Source organism: Amblyomma maculatum, chromosome 6, assembly GCF_055883805.1.
Source record: "Amblyomma maculatum isolate TAMU_Amacu chromosome 6, ASM5588380v1, whole genome shotgun sequence".
In the NCBI taxonomy this organism is placed as follows: Eukaryota; Metazoa; Arthropoda; class Arachnida; order Ixodida; family Ixodidae; genus Amblyomma; species Amblyomma maculatum.
In genome coordinates, this window is record NC_139349.1 from 132,697,660 (window position 1) to 132,719,458 (window position 21,799).

A 21,799-nucleotide genomic window follows, 5' to 3' on the forward strand; every position below is an offset into this window, starting at 1 on the left:
AGATAAATGAATGAATTGAATACAGGGCTAAGAGAATGGCTACTACCATGGAAAAACATACAGGCAGGAGCCGCATTTTAATACAATGGGCTATAATACAAACCATGTATTGTCAAACAAGCAAGCAAGCAAGCCAGCCATACTGCAATATTTATAAAAATTAAGATTACTAGCTACAAAAACGTCTCTCAAAATTGACTGAATAACTGCTTGAGGAGCTTATCTGACGTTACGGGAATGTATAAATTTGAATTATAGCAGTCGTTCAGTAAAGTGGGCATGCGACACTGTCAAACTGTGTACAGTCTTGCTATACCATGTGAAACTTTGCTAAACAGAGCTTTCACGTGTATAACTTGGTTTAGGCCATGCTTAAACACGCACTATGTTTTTGCACAGACGCCTTCCGAGTGACAGAAAGGCCATCAGCATCGAGTATAGAATTTGGACCAGATGTTGTAAGAGTGGGGAAGAATAAGGACAAATATTCATTGACAGCTTCATCAACTCCACTGCCACGGAGCTGACAAGTGGCGGTCGACAAGAAAAAAGGGCTCATGTGCGAAATACTGACGGCGTTGCGTTATTGTGAAAAACTAGTTTTGAAACGACATAATGTCGCCGATATCATCATGCAATGCATCAAGCATCTCTAGGATAATTTTGCTCTGGGAACAAGTTGTTGCCTAATGTAGGGTCGTCAAAGTTCGTTCGTTATTCTGTTATCCCATCGAGCTCATTAATAAATTTCAGCTCAATAAAGCAAATATGGCACAGACACTTAAGACTGCATGCCTAGCACTACCATCAGCCAAGGAGATGCTTGTGAGAAGGACATTGATGTATGCCGGCCTAGTTAACAGGAACGGCGAGATATTAGGCGGCACTTTGACCCCGCCGTACGAGGGCGTCTGCATAGCATATATGCTACGCTCGGATATTGTAAGATACTGTTACGCACAAGTCGATGGAAACAGTCTAAGCTTTTAGTGCGTCGCAAAAATGTTCGTTTAAAGTTTTTGCTGAGCTCACAGCGAGTTGCAAAAGCAGTCATAGAAAGCCAAAGGCTGCCTTTTGAAAAATAATCATGATGCAATTGCCGAATAGTGTAAAAACGTTTTGTGAATATATTGATATTCATGGTCTAAGCTTACGATGAGCAGCAACTGTTTGCTCAATAATAGTAGAGTTTAAGCGAGTCGGTTTTCCCTGTTGATTGTGAAAGCGCAAAGAAAGACAAGGACTAAACCAAGCGACAGCCGCACGAGCGCTAACTTTATTTCATGAAAGGAGCAGAATTTTATGGTCTTGAAGTCAGCTGACTATAAAATTCTGCTTCTTGCGTGAGATAAAGTAATTTGGAAGCAAGTGCCCGAGAGTATATGCTTGCCTTTAATGCTTGTCTTCATTTGCGCCTTCACGATCGACATAAAAATGCTCGCTTCTTAAGTGTGCCCTGCACTCACAGTAACACTGCCGTAGAACACAAATGCCATGGCCGCTAAGTGGAAACATAGCGTGTTTTCATTTATTGGCCATGCTAACGGTGTGCGCTCTTAAACAACTGTGGAGCAACCGTTTGATATTGTAAGCTTCCGACGATTCAAATATTTTGCTTCTGAAGGTTGTCTTGAGCTCATAAAAGTAAGTCAAATTGCCTTCGAAAACCATGCGTTGAATTTTTGAAAATTAATAGCAAAATATCTAGAAGCCTATCGAGGGATGCTCGTCGAATACATCGGTTGTTATTGCGCAGTCAAGCAACATATGAATAAATTACGACTGGAAATACTCCCCCCCCCCAAAAAAAAAAAAAGTTAAAATTTTCTAATATGATTTTGTTTTCGTTAGCAAACTTCAGCATAAAGATAATAGAACCGCTACTTATTACAAGTGCGCAAGCTCGACCCTAGCCTCAATCTACGGCGGCATTTAAGCGGGGAGCGTAGCTCAAAACGACGCGTGTAGCGTGATTTCGGTGCACGGAAAGGAATTTCATGTGCTCGAAATTCATCCGAAGCCCTGCCGTACTACGCGCCTGACAGCCAGCAGCGTTGTACCGGCTGGTGAAAAAACTTTAATCGCAAATTTTCATTTTGCTTTCACAAAACAAGGACGTGGAATTATCCGCAGAGTGAAAAACACAGATGAACGTCGGGAGATACGACCGTCAGAGGTGTCTCCATTTGGTAAGTGGATGTAGAAAAATACTAAAGATTGGAAAATAAAATCGTTGCCCGAAGAAAGTTCGCAATCATTCATGGCTGAAAAAGGCGCGAACTTGAAACAAGGACATAGAAAGGACGACAAGGAAAGGCGCTGTCCTTGTCGTCCTCTCTCCGTCCTTGTTCCGAGTTCGCAGTTTTTTCAGCCATGAAATTAATGTCAACCAACTTGCCCAAAATTCTGCCCATCACAATCCTAAATTGAAAGAGGTGTATAAAAAACCAGTGAATCGCGTTGTCAGTGCAGACCGAGATCTTTTCATTCTAGGTTTATCTTCTTTTCCACTAAAAACGCAAGGCACTCGGGCACTGTGCGATATCAGTGCACAATAAAGAACCCCATGTAGTTGAAATTCCGGAGCACTTCATTACGGCGTCTGTCATAGCCTGAGTCGCTTTCAGACTTAAGCCCTATATACGAAACCAAAATTTTTCATTCAGAAGGAAGGAGTGATGGTGAAAGCTAAAGAAACAGCTTGGAAGCGGCTCCGGCACCGATATATAATGGCGCCATAGGGAACCTGCAATGAAGTTTGCTGAATCGATTGCCGCGCCATAACATATAGCCTAGCGAGAAGAGCAAATACTTTTTAGCCGCTCCTGTAGGACGTCTTCACACCACCTGCATGCGCTTACAGGGATCACATTGCACGCACTGCCGAACCCCTGCATGGTGTGCCTCAGATAAGTGGGCTACGTCGAAAGCGTCTTGGCAAGGACGTTATCTGCCACACGCGTATCTATAATGCTGCAGAATATGGTCGGTCGTTAATCGCGAACCAAGCAGCTAACAGCAGCAGTTTTTAGCCGCGCCGTGGAACAATTGCAGCGCCGCCTAGGCAATGCAGGTTCCATATAGCACATGTAAAGCTGCACGGGGAACGGTCCAGCTACTTCAGTCGCAAAGCAGCGAAGTATGATCATAGTCGCAAAGAATGGCAAGTCGAGCTACTCTTGTCGCAGAGCATTCGGTACTCGGCCTTTCGTGACAAGAAAGAAAGAACTCGCACTTACCTCGCGGCACTTTTGGAATACATCACAGTATCCGTTGTAATTGTCGCACGGCGTTCCTGGCTTTGCGAAAAGATTTGGAACATCGTAGGGCGGGTGGTTCCACTCGAATGAAGACCTGCGATAAAAGGGCATATTTCAGGAAAAGTGCGTTCCGGAAGAAAAAAAAACAATCAGTAATTTGGTGTAGTATTCTCCTCCAACCTAAAAGAGCATAAGCATGTTGACACTACATGCGAAAAATGATTGCGTCTTAATAAGATCCTTAAAAGGCGCTACTATGGAATGCCAAATAACAGCTTATAGGTCCCTCGTCGGTCCCCTGCTTTAGTACGCGTCAGTCGTATGCTCACCTCATTTTGTGCACGACAAAGCTGAATTTGAGTTGGTACAAGAAAAGCTATCAGATTTCTATTTATTCTGTATGATCGCCACTTTTCCCTTCCAAAGCATTACAAAGTATTACCACTGATATCCCTCGAGCATATGCGAAACTGCGGCCGGCTTACCATGCTACAACAAAACCGCGCACAAGTTCGTTTCTTTAACTGCCCCCATTTCATTCACTAGTTGTTCTGCACATATACCCTATTACATTATACCGTTCAGGTCTTTCGTTGATTTCTGTAAATGTTCCTTTCTTTTTTTTTTCGGACACAGTTAAGTTGTGGTACGAACTTAATGTTTCGCTGCGTCAGCTGCCACCTGAGAAGTTTGTTCAACAAGTGCTTATTCATGTATTGCCATTTTCATTTTTTTTTATTCTATGTAACCACTGCTGTAATGTCTCAAATCCTGAGATGGCAGCATGTGTGAATAAAAAAATACGAGATGATGTGGAGAAAATGACCCCCTCAGTTGGCACCAATACGCACAGGCGAGCACTCACCGCAATATTTCGCACGTATCAGCTAAGCCCATAAAGACACGCAGTCCAGTTCCATGTGAAAGATTCGCACGCAGTTACCTTTCACTGACATGTTCAAACAAGACAGCGTTCTAGTGACGCAACGTGTTGCTTCGAAAATACCCCATATTTGACTGCTGTTGATATAAAGAGAGAGAAACAAAACTGTAGGAAATTATTAAAACTAAAAACGCAGTTACTTTGGACTGTCTTGTTCGCACAAGACAGTGCTCTAATGACGTACTGTGTTGTATTGTGAGTACTCTACCCTTTACTCCTGCTGATAAAGGAGGTAAAGAAACAAAACTGCGCTAAAATAATTAAAACTAAAAATGCACGAACTGCGGCCAGAGCTCTTTTTGCAGACAGCCTTTGTCTCTGCCCTGCTTCTGTTGGTCATTTCTTTTCCCTCAAACTGATTGCCTCCCAAAAAGTAGGCATAAACTAGCCGTCAAAAATAGTTTTAGGAGGGAAAAGAGGGCAGGGGGGTGGGGGGGGGGGGGGGGGGAGGCGAAGAATACGACCTTATCTCAAATTACGAATATAGTAGCAGAAATTGCGGACGCTCTCGAAGCCTCATTTCACGCCCTTCGTGCATGTTCAATATGTACAGCATACGACTAGAGGTTTCAACCCGAGTTCACAGTGGCGACGTATGTAAGCCACAAAATATAAACGTCAGCAAATGCGCATTTCTAAGTTTGATTTGCGGTAACACTAGAGTCTGCGCTAGCCGCAGTACTACCATCAGTGCGAACGTTACATGGTAAACTCAAAGTTGTGGGCCAGGAGCTCGGAGGCTTTTCATACTAGAGGCGATAAGGTCGCGTTAGGCGGCGCAAAGCGTCGTCGGTGCTCTCATATTGTTCAGCAGCCCTGTCACTGGAGCAAAACGAAAAAAGATCCAAACGTGGTCTGCGTGTCACGTCCCGGGAACAACAGGCGTCTCAGGAAACGCCCGTAGCCCACGTAAGAAATAGATGCGGTCCCACTAAGTGCACTTGCAAAGCCCTGCGACGCCAACCTGATAAAGCGTGACTCGCGGTTCAAAGCTGTGGGAGACGAAGGCCTCAATTCTTTGTTGGTATACTTTCTCTGTTCGGGATGGTTGCTTTGCGTCCTATCGCTCGTTCGCCTGACAACAAGGAAGCGGAGGCGCACCAGACAATGTTAAAGCACCCGGAAGTGGCTGGCGGTGGAGCTAAACACGTTTTATCAACCCCCAGCATACATTCGACGAAAAACAACAAAAAAAGAAAGTTCCGCAGACTTTGCCGTCGCCAGTCGCCTGAGATATAACGTATCTAACTTTGATGTATTTGCAATTTTTTCATTGTTCACGTCCACTTAGTGTCTACATGGAAGCGCCGAGGCTACAAAGAGCGCAGACAGCGCACTTTTATTTGGCTCACTGCTGAAGACGCCACCAGAGGAAAGGTCCTGGTTTGTGCAATGTCAAACCTTCAAAATCAAAAACAAAAATCAGCATTCTATACTTCCAAGAACGTGTCAGCAGTATCGTATATAAAGTGCTTACCGTATATTTTTTTTATTTATTTATCAACCATCGTGTAGCATGCGGGTCATCCTTTTTGGGCAGGTTTCATAAAATGGCTTAAGGTGAGTCAAGCAACGTTTCCTTGGATCACTATTTCCAAGGATCGTTCTTATTGGAACTTACATGCGCACGTGTCGAACGAAGGGCGTTTGCTGTTCTTCACCCGTTGCACTCATCACAAAAGACTTTCGGCTGTTCCATCGCAGGGATATTACAACGAATTGCTTGCCCCGATACTTTGAATTGGACTGCGAGCACATCGTGCAAGCGCAAAAGCAACGCATAGATAAAAGAAAATTTGCAGGTATATATTTCTCGTTTATAGTCGTTTCCACTTCGTAAAACTTCTCTGAAATTGTTTTGCCAGATCAAAGACACCGGGAAAAAAATGTCGACGTTATAAGCAGAAGCAGATCCTTTGTAAAGTACTTTAAAGAACTGAAGTCTGAGCGAGCTTATTAAAGTGTCGTCTTATCTCAATATTGAATATCAACATGGAGTTATAAGCCTGTTTGTGTAAAATTGATGTTTTCTTCAGTAACGACCGGCGTATGCAGGAAGTCCCTTCACCCCCAGCTACCATTTTTGTGGTTCGTTCTAGGCGACAATGGGAAAAGAACATTTTCCACAAGCGACGTTATCTCGATCAACGAAGTGATGAATTGCTAGAAAATAATTGGGTGCAGTGCTAGCATATTCTAGGCCCTCGCAAACGGGTGTGTAGTCCTCGCCGCCCCAAGATAGCAACAAGAGATTATCAGGGTCGCCAGTGTCCTTTTATCGCGGAATAAACATGAATTCAGCTCGGAAGGTTTGTCAGGGTGCGTCTCCAAAAGAGGAAACACGCCTGTCTGTTCTAGCTACGGGACGCCAACCCGCGTCGAACCACCAAACGAATTTTCCCAGAAAATACGCGAGAGTGCCTCGGTAACTAGGTCCGCAAACGTGATTGACCTGACGGCAGCCAGAGCGGAGCGCTACTGGAAAAAGGCCCATTGTCTTCCTCGCTCTGGTTCCAGTCTTCCGTGCGCTCTTGCTAACGCGACAAAATTGCGCCCATCGCAATCCAGGCTCCTGCAAAGTAAGCAAGCCTGTTGCTACATACTGCGGATAAGAACAGACGCAGGATGAAAACAGAACTGGGAAAAGGTAAGATTTGCTTTAGCAGCAGTGAATAGCTGTTTTCAGCACAACGTGACGCAGTGTCATGGCTCTTACGCAGCCCCTTTATTACGCAGTTTTAGTTTCACGTACGTGGAAGCTTCACGTACATACGTGAAGCGCCTACATGTAACCTGTGCGCATGCGCAGAACGTGAAGGGTCCGCGTGAGTTTCACGGACGTACGTGAGATTCGGATTTTCACGTTGAGGTCCTCGCGTTGCTGGCGTTCTTGTAGCGTTGACAACAAGGCGGCGCCAAGAGCGCCCGCTTCACAGCGATAGCGGCTTCTTCGCTGATCCCCCGACCCGATATCGTGTTCTAAACTGATGTATTCGACTTCAATTTTCCCACTCTTACCCCCCACATAAACGTTCAAGTGAAAAATCGCTTTTGTTTTCCAGATAGAAAGGCGATTTTGCAGCTGTTAAGCCTGACGAAGTAGCGTTTGCTGTTTCCACAGCAATGGTCTCACGAGACTTGCTTAGCTTGTACTCATCTTGTAATAGAATTGCTATACTGAGGCTAGACCAATGGCTTGCTTTTGAGTCGTCTTGTATTAGAGTGGCTGCAACAGTGTCTGTATTTGTTAATAGATGGCGCTAGGAATAACGCGCGGCTAAAGTGACTTTACGTTCGGCGTACGTCGCTAACGTGCAAATATAAGGGTTTCAAACGACATGCGCGTCGGCTACGTAGAGTTCTCACGTTCACGTACGTGAGCGCTCCACGAACGTGAAACTAAAACTGTCTATTAACAGGACCTCAAGTAACCGCAAGCTGGCCTTTCATTCATATTTCTTCCTACCCTGTCGATATATTGCTGCATATGCCGTGCGCTTGAACAACATCGCGTATGTGTCCAACACTTCCGGGAAGCAGCTTTTAAAAGGAGAGGGTGCCGTTGCGAGGCGATGCCCTTCATCAAGGTCTACACTAGAGAACTACTCGCAAAGGCTCATATACTAGCCAATTCACCGGTGCGCCAAACTACAGCTTCTGCTTACGGAAGCAATCTATGCCTGAAACCGCGCACCAGTTTGAGCTCTTCCGCGGTAGGATGTCGCATATTCGGTGTCCGCTCAAAGCTGGAAGGACGGAACGAACATTCTTCGCAAATTGCAATTTCCCCGCCGGTGTTCGCTTTCGTGCGCGCTTGCCCAACGTCCATGTCCCTGTCAGCCTACCGCGTGTTTCAGCGTCCACTCCGCCTTTTTTTTTTTTAATCTAAAAACACACACAAAAAAATTCGAAGCCTCATTGTACACAACGGCGAGCGAAATTTTCCATAAATTTGTTCTAATTATCTGACCAGTTATTAAAACTCAATAATTGCTGCCAAAAGGGAATGCTGTGCCATGTACAGGAGAATGTCATGTCACTCTTTGAAAGAGAGATAAACACATTTTCTAAATTTCTGCAGCAGGAGCTAATCCGGCGCTTTGTTTCAGTACTAAACCGTAACTAAGCACATTCGACTGGTAGGGAGCTCTGTGGACACGCAAACTCCGCTGACGAAGCTTTGCAGTGACTACGGCGCCCAATGGGAAACTAGCTGCACTGCTCTGCCGAGCGACGCACGTTTCCTTTATCGCTCTGAACAATAATGACAATGCAGTTTACGACGACAATGCTTTTACATTGCACAGGACCGCGAAGCAAAGCAAGCAGCATGAAGCGGCATAATAGCGCATGAAGGTCGAATCTGGTGCTGCGAACAGTGAAATGCGACATCAAAGTGTCATATTTGCCAAAAGTAACCTGCTTGCAGTCTTTGCTCCTTGGCTGTTAAAAGAGCCTTTAATCTGCTCCCCCCCCCCAAAAAAAAAACAAAAATTTCCATGCAACAAGAGGCGAGAAATCTCCTTAACACAGGTAGGATTTAGAAACTGAGAGGTGCCATGAATTATATAATACGGGGCTAAGCGACAAACCGTGCAGCCTGGTACCTTTTGGCCAAGAGAGTACGTCGCGTTTCCACTAGATAGATAGATAGATAGATAGATAGATAGATAGATAGATAGATAGATAGATAGATAGATAGATAGATAGATAGATAGATAGATAGATAGATAGATAGATAGATAGATAGATAGATAGATAGATAGATAGATAGATAGATAGATAGATAGATAGATAGATAGATAGATAGATAGATAGATAGATAGATAGATAGATAGATAGATAGATAGATAGATAGATAGATAGATAGATAGATAGATAGATAGATAGATAGATAGATAGATAGATAGATAGATAGATAGATAGATAGATAGATAGATAGATAGATAGATAGATAGATAGATAGATAGATAGATAGATAGATAGATAGATAGATAGATAGATAGATAGATAGATAGATAGATAGATAGATAGATAGATAGATAGATAGATAGATAGATAGATAGATAGATAGATAGATAGATAGATAGATAGATAGATAGATAGATAGATAGATAGATAGATAGATAGATAGATAGATAGATAGATAGATAGATAGATAGATAGATAGATAGATAGATAGATAGATAGATAGATAGATAGATAGATAGATAGATAGATAGATAGATAGATAGATAGATAGATAGATAGATAGATAGATAGATAGATAGATAGATAGATAGATAGATAGATAGATAGATAGATAGATAGATAGATAGATAGATAGATAGATAGATAGATAGATAGATAGATAGATAGATAGATAGATAGATAGATAGATAGATAGATAGATAGATAGATAGATAGATAGATAGATAGATAGATAGATAGATAGATAGATAGATAGATAGATAGATAGATAGATAGATAGATAGATAGATAGATAGATAGATAGATAGATAGATAGATAGATAGATAGATAGATAGATAGATAGATAGATAGATAGATAGATAGATAGATAGATAGATAGATAGATAGATAGATAGATAGATAGATAGATAGATAGATAGATAGATAGATAGATAGATAGATAGATAGATAGATAGATAGATAGATAGATAGATAGATAGATAGATAGATAGATAGATAGATAGATAGATAGATAGATAGATAGATAGATAGATAGATAGATAGATAGATAGATAGATAGATAGATAGATAGATAGATAGATAGATAGATAGATAGATAGATAGATAGATAGATAGATAGATAGATAGATAGATAGATAGATAGATAGATAGATAGATAGATAGATAGATAGATAGATAGATAGATAGATAGATAGATAGATAGATAGATAGATAGATAGATAGATAGATAGATAGATAGATAGATAGATAGATAGATAGATAGATAGATAGATAGATAGATAGATAGATAGATAGATAGATAGATAGATAGATAGATAGATAGATAGATAGATAGATAGATAGATAGATAGATAGATAGATAGATAGATAGATAGATAGATAGATAGATAGATAGATAGATAGATAGATAGATAGATAGATAGATAGATAGATAGATAGATAGATAGATAGATAGATAGATAGATAGATAGATAGATAGATAGATAGATAGATAGATAGATAGATAGATAGATAGATAGATAGATAGATAGATAGATAGATAGATAGATAGATAGATAGATAGATAGATAGATAGATAGATAGATAGATAGATAGATAGATAGATAGATAGATAGATAGATAGATAGATAGATAGATAGATAGATAGATAGATAGATAGATAGATAGATAGATAGATAGATAGATAGATAGATAGATAGATAGATAGATAGATAGATAGATAGATAGATAGATAGATAGATAGATAGATAGATAGATAGATAGATAGATAGATAGATAGATAGATAGATAGATAGATAGATAGATAGATAGATAGATAGATAGATAGATAGATAGATAGATAGATAGATAGATAGATAGATAGATAGATAGATAGATAGATAGATAGATAGATAGATAGATAGATAGATAGATAGATAGATAGATAGATAGATAGATAGATAGATAGATAGATAGATAGATAGATAGATAGATAGATAGATAGATAGATAGATAGATAGATAGATAGATAGATAGATAGATAGATAGATAGATAGATAGATAGATAGATAGATAGATAGATAGATAGATAGATAGATAGATAGATAGATAGATAGATAGATAGATAGATAGATAGATAGATAGATAGATAGATAGATAGATAGATAGATAGATAGATAGATAGATAGATAGATAGATAGATAGATAGATAGATAGATAGATAGATAGATAGATAGATAGATAGATAGATAGATAGATAGATAGATAGATAGATAGATAGATAGATAGATAGATAGATAGATAGATAGATAGATAGATAGATAGATAGATAGATAGATAGATAGATAGATAGATAGATAGATAGATAGATAGATAGATAGATAGATAGATAGATAGATAGATAGATAGATAGATAGATAGATAGATAGATAGATAGATAGATAGATAGATAGATAGATAGATAGATAGATAGATAGATAGATAGATAGATAGATAGATAGATAGATAGATAGATAGATAGATAGATAGATAGATAGATAGATAGATAGATAGATAGATAGATAGATAGATAGATAGATAGATAGATAGATAGATAGATAGATAGATAGATAGATAGATAGATAGATAGATAGATAGATAGATAGATAGATAGATAGATAGATAGATAGATAGATAGATAGATAGATAGATAGATAGATAGATAGATAGATAGATAGATAGATAGATAGATAGATAGATAGATAGATAGATAGATAGATAGATAGATAGATAGATAGATAGATAGATAGATAGATAGATAGATAGATAGATAGATAGATAGATAGATAGATAGATAGATAGATAGATAGATAGATAGATAGATAGATAGATAGATAGATAGATAGATAGATAGATAGATAGATAGATAGATAGATAGATAGATAGATAGATAGATAGATAGATAGATAGATAGATAGATAGATAGATAGATAGATAGATAGATAGATAGATAGATAGATAGATAGATAGATAGATAGATAGATAGATAGATAGATAGATAGATAGATAGATAGATAGATAGATAGATAGATAGATAGATAGATAGATAGATAGATAGATAGATAGATAGATAGATAGATAGATAGATAGATAGATAGATAGATAGATAGATAGATAGATAGATAGATAGATAGATAGATAGATAGATAGATAGATAGATAGATAGATAGATAGATAGATAGATAGATAGATAGATAGATAGATAGATAGATAGATAGATAGATAGATAGATAGATAGATAGATAGATAGATAGATAGATAGATAGATAGATAGATAGATAGATAGATAGATAGATAGATAGATAGATAGATAGATAGATAGATAGATAGATAGATAGATAGATAGATAGATAGATAGATAGATAGATAGATAGATAGATAGATAGATAGATAGATAGATAGATAGATAGATAGATAGATAGATAGATAGATAGATAGATAGATAGATAGATAGATAGATAGATAGATAGATAGATAGATAGATAGATAGATAGATAGATAGATAGATAGATAGATAGATAGATAGAAGAAAAGCAGAGAGGTTGGCCGGAATACTTCAAATCTGGCCTGCTACTCTGTACTGGGGAAGGGGAAGGAGAGAAGAAAGAAGATCATGATGGGTGACGATGTGGGAGAAGGCATATGAAATATATATACAGACACAGTAGCTTGCCTCACAAGCGCGAATCAAGCCCGCTGGCGCACAAAAAACGGCAAAGAGCACGTACTGCCTGGACACCCTTCCCCTTGTCCTACCAAGCGCCCAGCAGTTCCTCCGACAAAGGGCTCTTGTGCTAACGATTCAAGGAAGCGGCTAGCACACTTCTTTCGCCCGCATACACTGGGCATACCAATAATATATGGTCCACTGTCTCTGGGATGCCACAAGTTGAACATGCCGGCGAGTCCACCTGTCCTCTTAAATGTAAGTATATACTTTCTTACTACATAGACTTCGTTTAAACGAAGTCTATGTAGTAAGCATGCCTGATGACGCGGAATATCACGCGGAACATAAAATTTCAATGTTTGATCGAGCTTTTTTAGACGAATCTGTCGGGCTTCTGGCTGGGCCCAGTAAGCTGCTGCAGCATTCTTCATGCGACTCGTAAGAAGCCATGTCGTATCCGCTCTTGAAAAAGGCACAGCGTTTCCACTCGGATTACTACACGTATCGGATTACTACACGTACACGTATCGGATTACTACACGTACAAGGATTTCTTCGCGCTGAAAGCTTCTGTGAATGAGCTCTTAGATGATCAAACGCTGACATGACATCTCCTCGCCCATGGCTTAGACATACATGCCCATTAGCACTAACCACCATATTGGGTTACTCGAAGAGTTAACGTATGTATGTTGCACATGTTATTAACTTTTGCTGTTTCTAACTTGTTTCTAAAGTTCTTTTATAAATGTTCGCTGAAACTCTCAATAAGTAGCAGTTATCGATCAAGACGATGCATAGGTTTGCAATCGAACGAAGAGCAGTAGTTTGCGGTGAGTGGTACTATGAGACTCGCCCTATTCAAGGTCACTAATTATTTTTTTCTAATTAGCTGAATGTATCTGGTCACTAGATGGGAGCAGCCTCTGCTTTCAAGCTCATGCTCCGGTTTTCCCAAGGCTGCACTTCCCAAACCAGAAGTTTAAACTTATAATTGACAATTCAGAAGACTTTAAAAATAAATACCATGCCTACAGTGTTAGTGCTGATGCGCAGTAGAGAGAACAACCCTGATTGACGAAACTATACAAGAGGGAGAGAGAGAGAGAGAGAGCTATTAAAAGGGCAACATTTAGCCGGCGTGTAATAGTAGCTACTGCCTGGGGACAGAAATTACAGGAAAAGAAAGTCGGAAGATAAGGGTGTAAGAAGTGTTAAAGAAATAATCTAATAAATATAAATAAATGCGACCACGGTATCAAGGATGACATGCGTCAGGGTGTGGTAGGGGGAAAAATGTGAAGTGCAATATCCAACGAAAGGGCTAGCGGATGGCGAAGTTGCCTACCATCAGTGCATAGCTGATATCACTGATGAGGAACAAGGAGGTTTTGGAGTTTACCTAGCAGACTAATGTCAGCTAACTCGACAATCGTGCGTTTATTCTGCCAAATACACGATAAAAGGCCTAATCTTAATGTGCAGTGTTTCAGGAACTCAAGTGTGTGATTCCATGAGATACGCATAATGCGAAAGTTAGTAAGCGTACATTGGACGTTCTATCACAGTATGCCGCAGTTTCCTTTCCGCCGCATTTGTCGCAATGAGTATGGACAGCTTGACCTAAACGGAACAGCAAGCAGTTGGTGACCACATTGTTTAGACGAAGTAGACGATAAAAAGCTTCCAAATGACAAGAACGTCACGATGGCAGCCTATAGATACAATTTGTTGGTCGCCAATTGAATGCAGAAAGTGGTTATTATGTTGTGGCAAGCTCCATTGCCTTTTCTTTTCTTCATAAGCATATCTGTGCGATGCAATCGCGTTCTAAATGAATAACCAAAGCTCTCGTTATAAAAACCTGAAAGAAAAGGCTAGCTTGAAGAAATCGATCGCATTACTGCAGGTCTAACATCTTTCAGGAATCTTAGCCTCTTTATCCTGAGCTTTATCAGCGTAAAGCACAGGATGATAGTGACGCGTCATACGCCGCTCACAGAAAGCACTGATAAAACGTGGATGCCACTGACTTGCAGGTGGAGTCGTCCCCGGGCAGGCGGCAGCACAACTCGCAGGCCTTGGTCACGGGGTCGCGCGGCCTGCGCTTGCACTGGCACGACTGCAGGCCGTACGCGATGCAGATGGAGCCCGTGCACTCCTGGTGGAGGAAAATTTTCCCCGTTTATCGCTGCCTCCAGGCCCTGATGCGCATGCACAGGAGGGTCTACGTGCTCGAACCTGGCCCATTGGCATTATCTTTACATGCGCAGTGACAGCGAACGCTTGCCTTTCAAGACTAACTACTAGCCTCGCTGCATTTTTAATATCTGGAACTTTATACTACAAAAGCGCCGAGGACACTGTTTTGGACAAAGGCAGAGCACTAGCCAAGCAGCTTGGCGGACTCCTTATGCATTCCTCATGCGGAATCCCAGTCCTAGCTACGTCACGCGAATGCGTTCCTGAGTGCAGCGCCATGTAACATACAGTGTCGCCGATCATGATTTGTTTTCAAGTTTTAGAGGAAAAGTTCAATGTCAAAGCGAGAGCCCATCACCCCGCTGGCTTGTTTTCACCCTCGCCTTCGTCTTCTCTGATTGTCGTAATTTTGACAAGTATAACGACAGTCGCGGCTGCGCTCTCAAACTCCGTGCTCGGGCAGTTCTGTTTCGCGGAGCTGACGACATCTTTTCACCATTCTCTTTTTTTACGGGATGCGAAATTTCGTACGACGCACAATATATGCGCACGTGGGTTTATTATTCTGTGATTTGTGGTGAATTAAGCCAATAGGAAGCAGCAAACAAATTAGAAAGTATACAAGGGTGAACATGGGGGCAGGCAAGCGAGGCAACGTTCTATCGTTGAATGAGCTCCTCTGTCCCGATAGCTCTTCAATACAGGATTGGCGCCTTTGCACAACCTGAGAGTGCGCTGGTCTCGCGTCAGCGCGGTGTAAATCAAACTGAACGCGATAGTGCAGCTTATACGATATAAAAGTGCGTTTATTATTGGACCATACACGCATAGGCGAATTTGCGGCAGCTGTGCAAGAGAAAAAAAAAACAGTTGTCGAAAATGCAAACTCAGCCATATATCATACCACCATAATAAAAACAATATTTCATGATAGATGAAAAGAGAGACAACAGTGAGGATACTCCGTATGAATTATGAGTTTCGACGGCACATAAAGCGACAAAAAAGTCCCTGCATAATCACTCAATGAGAAAGAGAGACTCTTTAATGGAAAAACAGAGAATTTTGCCGGCGTCTAGATTTCGCTGGCATGCTACTCTGTGTGGGTAGGGGAATTCGGGAGGGAAAGATTGAAAAAAGAATGGTGAGGGAAATAATAGAATTGAAGGGGGAGATAAAACACGGCCATTAAATACGTGGTAAGGTGCTTCGTGGAGTAATGATATAAAATCAAATAATGAAATGCATGATCCGACAAATGTGCTTATAGAGTTCACAGCTTGCAAAATGCCCGAGGGAAACATGCGAGGTGAATTTAGAGTTTGTCAAGGAGTCCAATGCCTTTCAAATATGTAAATAAAAGGTACATCGCGAGTCTCTGTTGCCTAGGGAAGGCTAAGGGACCTAAAACACTGTTCATTGTTAAAGGCACTGGGGAGAGCTTCCGCATGTTATGTTCATAGTTTGCACGCTTCTGTGTATCTTCTGTGTATAATATGAGGGCGTTGCTGTGTTCGTTCCGACCTTCTAACTGACCTCTAATTGAAAACTGTCTGCAGCGGATGAATCATTTTACTGGCAAACATAGGCAAATCGTTCTGCTCGTGTCTTGTACTAAACTCGGTGCAAGGCTAGGGAATTTAGCGCTTTCATGTGATAACGGTGTCACATAGACAACAAGTGCCCATCTCAAACTCGCTTTTCTTTTCCTCTGAGTGCTGCAGTGAAAAACACTTAACGTATCTCTGGTAGCCTATTTGAAAGCAAGAGCGCCTCAGCACACACTCAAAAGCTCGCTGTCAAGTCACCGGCTGATTTAGAACTTCATCTGACATTACCATGCACTTTTTAATGATCAAGTTGTTGGTAACCCATAACAACGTTCGAATCTGAACCAAATGTACCAGACGGGATCAAATCGACAGGCTGGGCTGCCAGTGTGATGATATTCGTCCTTTTTGTGTGTCTGTGTTGGTGCTCTGTTGCTTATTATTTCATATTTTGTTCAGGTGTATACTGGTCTAACATTCTGAAAGCTTAAAGTGGTGGTGTTCTCTGAAACAAAATTTTCACTCTCAAGACAAAACCTGAAACATTAAGAATACTCTGGTGCTTGGTTATAGTTACGCACCATTTATCCTTATTCTTTTGAATAGAACAACCTGTGCACTTACCCCCATGTAGCAGACAAACTCCTCGTTGCAGATGGTCTTGTTGGGTTTGCTCGTTGAAGACGGACATTGGGGACCTTCACCAGTGATATCTAGTTAAGGTGTAATAATTATTTTTGCACTGTGGTCACTTCACTACCAAAACCGAATCCTAATGTATTTTGAGAGCTCAATATGCCACACTTACATTGTGCTTTACATGCAGCCCTTGACGTAAATAACTGCTGTCAGTACCACCGAGCATAAAGCATACTACCGCTCTTTTACTTGCGAATGCAATTTCTGGGTCGTACAATGGGATAGTGTGCAAACAGCCGCTTGCAAGCTCATGTTTCTCTTATTTATCACGTCCAATAATTAAGCCCAGATAGTGTCTTTCTTATTCACTTTGTTTCTCTTTTTGCTATTTGCGTTCTCCTGCAGAGCAACTCATTAGTTTCATGCTAACTTCTGTTCGTAACTTTTGTTCGTTGCCTATTTTGTGTAACAGTCATAGTAAATTTGACATTTACTACCAACGTTTAGGAAACAATAAATATGCCACCGTTAAATTGAGGCATCATGTTTGAACCACATTATTCCCGCAGTTCTCATGAGTTTCGACGGGCCTGCGGTGCTACTACAGGTTCGTCGCAGGGGCAAGTGTGGTCATAGCATCATCATCATCATAAGCAGGGCTATACCCACTGTAGGGCGAATGCCTCTCTCATAGCCTTCCAATTAACCACATAATGTGCTAGCTGCATCCACTTGTCTCCACCAAATTTCTTAAACTCACCCGCCCCCTGCTACGCCATGACATCAATGCAAAACTTATTCATACTTTAACGTGATGGAAGATACACGTCTGCTGAGATATACAGGCCAAACCGGCTGTTATACTTGTAGTTCGAGCGTTGGCTAACTTAACACACTGCTTACTTTATAATTAGAGAAGGTTCAATGCGGCATATCATGGCAAAATAACTCCTGGCCACCTTCATCTTGCTCTCGGTGTATTAATTAGCCCTTGCCTAATAGTGACTAAATTCCCTGGTAAGGTTAATCAGGTAACCAAAATAAAACTTGCAGCTACTGTCATCACACTGTCCATCACGTCATCTACTGATTCTACATAATTCCAGCATACAATGCTAGCGGCTATTTCATGGCAGAGCAAAATATATCATTATCCGAACTCGGGACGCATCATGCGAGTGTCATACATTTGACAGTGTAAGAAAGAGAGAATGAGATGCACTGCGGGGAAGTACACATCAAATCCCGAATAGCTTTCAAATCGTGCTAATCATTGGCACTGCCAACGCAAGCGAGAGGAGTTTCCGATAAAAAACCAGAGCGCTAATAGAGAAAGGATATTCGCAGTAGCTGGCACTCCGACATCCATTGTCGTCCCTGCACTTGTCGCCAATCTTCAGCACGCAGTCCTGGGTGCAGCACGGACCTTGGCTCGGACTGCGAGTTGGAACACGAGTTGAACGCATGCATGCCATGGGGCCACAACCCAACCTGACAAATATAATCATGGTGTGGCCATTAAAACAAGTGGATAACATCAAACAGTGTGACCTCATACCGAAAGCAAAGGGTCTCACCTGCAGACGACGTTGGGCCTGAGTTTGCAGGGTGGCTCGTCGCGGGGCGGATTGGAGCGCATGGGAAAGCAACAGGGTTCGAGACAGTCGTCCTCCCAGCCGCAATCGCACTCCTCACCAGCCTCGACTACTTCGTTCCCGCAGATGGAGTCTTGGGGCTCTGCACACACGTGCATAAAGCGCATATGTTACGTCTGCACGCTGGCAACACGAAGAATCACCAAGCTGGTACCTGTGTCGTCCGTTTCCAGCGTGATGAAAGGCGCGCATTTTACAATTTGCTGAGAAACGGAATTAATATAGAGGAGATCGCTTTTTTGTTTAGAGCGAACGATGCCACTAAACGTTCTCTGAAGTGGTGGTCAGGTATAATGCGAAGCGAGCTTCGTGAATTTTGTTGAGCCTTCTCGCGAAACTTAATAGCGGTAAAACACATCAGTATGTCAGGACTAAAGTGGTGTCCTGCAAATCGTGTCAGTGCAGAAGGCTTGCATGTTTCTTTCTTTCTTTTTCTTTTTTTTTTGCCTGGTAACTCAGATTGGCATACGTTTTGGGAAGTTGTTGCACGTTGATCTTCTTCACCTATTTGCGTTCGGCCTTCATTATGAATAATTGCCAGAATTAGCATCGTTGAGCTTCGACTGGCACAAATTCTTACAAATTGTAATGGAGGTGTCTGTTTTCTGATGGCAAATGATGTGGTCTTTGAGGATTCATAGTCATCTTGTCATTAATTCCAATGCTAACCCGTTCAACAAGGCATTTCTATGGACTGTTGCACCTGCACAAAAACACCTAATTGCGATATCGTATCGAGAGTAAAAATGAATTGAACTCGAAACAGGCTTTGAACTTTCATTACGTGGCAGACGAATACCGTAGGCCATGCTTAGTGTCTGCCTAAAACAAGAGCTTCACTGATCGGTCAGATTAAAAGAAATAAAGCTTTATGCGCTTCTGTGGTCAATTTTTATTCCATACCTGCCTCTTGTTGCAACGACGGGCATAAGCGAAGCTAAATCTCATCTCCATAGATACAGTGGTAACCTTTTTTTTTTTTTTTTCGCAGCGACCGTAGCGTTGCTGCCTAGTAGCTCTCAGTGTCCACGGCTTTAAAAAGAGCTGGCAGCCTACGATAGTATACAGAGTGGCGACCTCTGCCACAACACTGATGCAAAGGAGGGGGGGGGGGGGGGAGGGAGCAGTGTACGACAAGCGAAGGTTATTCTAACACGAACAATGTGACCTCTAAGTTTCGCTGAAGAAGCTTATCCAAACAATTATCTGTCTGCTAACTTTGATTTATTTATCTGCTCCGCTGCGAAGCTTAGATCTATGTTAACATAAGATGAAAACTGATTTTGCTTATCCTCCCCTGCTTTACTTTTGTTCTGTACTGATCAAGTGTTTTTCATTTGATTGACTGTATTTCATTGCTGTTGCCCAAACGCCATTCATTGAGTAGGGCTACGGACTCGCCAAGCCGCCCATTGGCAGCTTTTTTTCGTCGTCCTCCATCTGTGTAATGTGCACGGTGGAAATAAAGATTTGATTTGATTTTAAATATAGACGCTATGCCGACGCTAGAAAGCACTGCGTCAGTGTTGTCGGAAACCTGTAGCCGATACCTCCAAACCCCAGAGCAGAGGTAGTCTTTTGCGAGTCACCAAGGATTGCCACATGCGGCTGCGCGCAGGCCACATAACTGCGGAGGTGGAGGCATGGTGTATGGGGCTGCGTGCACAACACAAACGACAGCGGAAGCGGGGGCGATATCACGCACAGGAACCCAGGGTCAGTTTGTTTGACTTTTTTTCCCCCTTTCACCGCAGTCGTGAAAGCCTCCCACATCTGTTCGTTGCAAAAGGAGAATTATTTTCTCGCAACGTCATCCGTTAGCCCTGGCAGCTGTAATTTAGGAAACGTGGGCCCCTGCTATGTTATAGTAAGCACAAAGCATCTATGCTCTCAGTGCCAATTAATCGAACCAACAAGCTTCGGACTATTGGTCCGAAGTAGAGAGGACTTGGAAAACCAAATCCTCTCTACTTCTCTTTTATTCAGCTCTCTGACTCATTGTCCTATGCACCTTCTCCAGGCAGTGAGAAGAGGGCATCGGTGACTAGAAACATAACGTAGAAGATCGGGGAATACAGCTTTATTTACCTATTCTTAGCGAAGCATCGCTTTGAAAAAGAGAATTCGGCAGTCACGTCAGGAGCTTGTGCTATGAAGCTCCAATTATGTGAAGTGTCCAATCCTGTCGCATTCCGAATCTAGCGGTGTTGACGGCATTGAAATAAAAAAGAGGCGTCTCTGTCGTAAAATGTGCTGGCTCGAAAATCAAAGCTGCAGTTGACTATAAAAAATTTCGGGTCACATTGGTCAAGTTACTGTTGTCGACTGCTTTGCGTTCGACTCTTCAGAAGGGGGATAGCCTCGCCCTAGTTGGGAATGTAGTCTAAACACACTCAATTTGAATGTGCTAAAGCTTTGATCATGCTGCGTCTACTTTTCTTTTTGCTTAGTATTCTCCTAAATGGGACACAGATTGCGAGCTTAGGTCTGTAGAGCATTCATAAAATTTTAAAGTTGAATGGGAAGCACTTTTGAAAAACGTCGTTTTTGATGGCTGTAATAGCTACTTTGCGCCAAAAATAAACCTTTTTGAAAAGTCTATATAGTGACAAATTTGCTTTTCAAAGCGAATTTCACAGCCGGCATGTAGCGATGCCAAGCAGTAATCCGCCACGTCTCCAACGTAAAGCAACGTTACTGAGGGCCAAAAGAACGGTGCACCCAAGCCAGACAGCACCTCAGCTCCTACACATTTATTTTTCGTCCTCCCGCACTGAGTTCATCGTCTTCTTCATCCATCTAGCCTGTAACAATATTTTTGGACTTGTTGCGAATGCCTGGACTCTAGATTGCAATAGAACTCACTGAATATTGTATTTGGACTGAATAAGCAACGGGTATTATTAGCTTAGTGTACAACGTGTTTGTAACCACAGCTTTCGAAAGTTTAAACGTAGAGTAAAATATTCCCAGCGCAATAGCACTCCGTGGAGACACTTTTTTGTAAGGTAAAAAAGCGGATGTCTTAACATGTGTGGTGTGAATTGCTGGGGACAGATGCAGAGGTTGTGTTACCTCTTCACACCTGCGCCAGGTTCTGTCGGCAGTAGAGATAATAACTTAGCCACGGCCGAAATTGTCTCTGCAGTCAAAGCTGGTCCCTGCCTCCATG

General features: G+C 41.6%; 1 protein-coding gene across 3 annotated transcripts in view; it reads right to left on the bottom strand.

The window, feature by feature from the left end:
• LOC146186782 (disintegrin and metalloproteinase domain-containing protein 10-like) overlaps positions 1-21,799 on the bottom strand; it is a 208,318-nt gene that overhangs the window by 11,936 nt on the left and 174,583 nt on the right. For all 3 annotated transcript variants that reach the window (XM_084605735.1, XM_084605733.1, XM_084605734.1), the window contains exons 9-13: positions 18,550-18,709; positions 18,314-18,409; positions 16,958-17,039; positions 14,615-14,742; positions 3,240-3,354 (exon numbers count right to left, since the gene is read on the bottom strand). In XM_084605735.1, the coding sequence (XP_084461861.1) occupies positions 3,240-3,354; positions 14,615-14,742; positions 16,958-17,039; positions 18,314-18,409; positions 18,550-18,709 (581 nt within the window). The remainder of the gene's footprint in view (positions 1-3,239; positions 3,355-14,614; positions 14,743-16,957; positions 17,040-18,313; positions 18,410-18,549; positions 18,710-21,799) is intronic.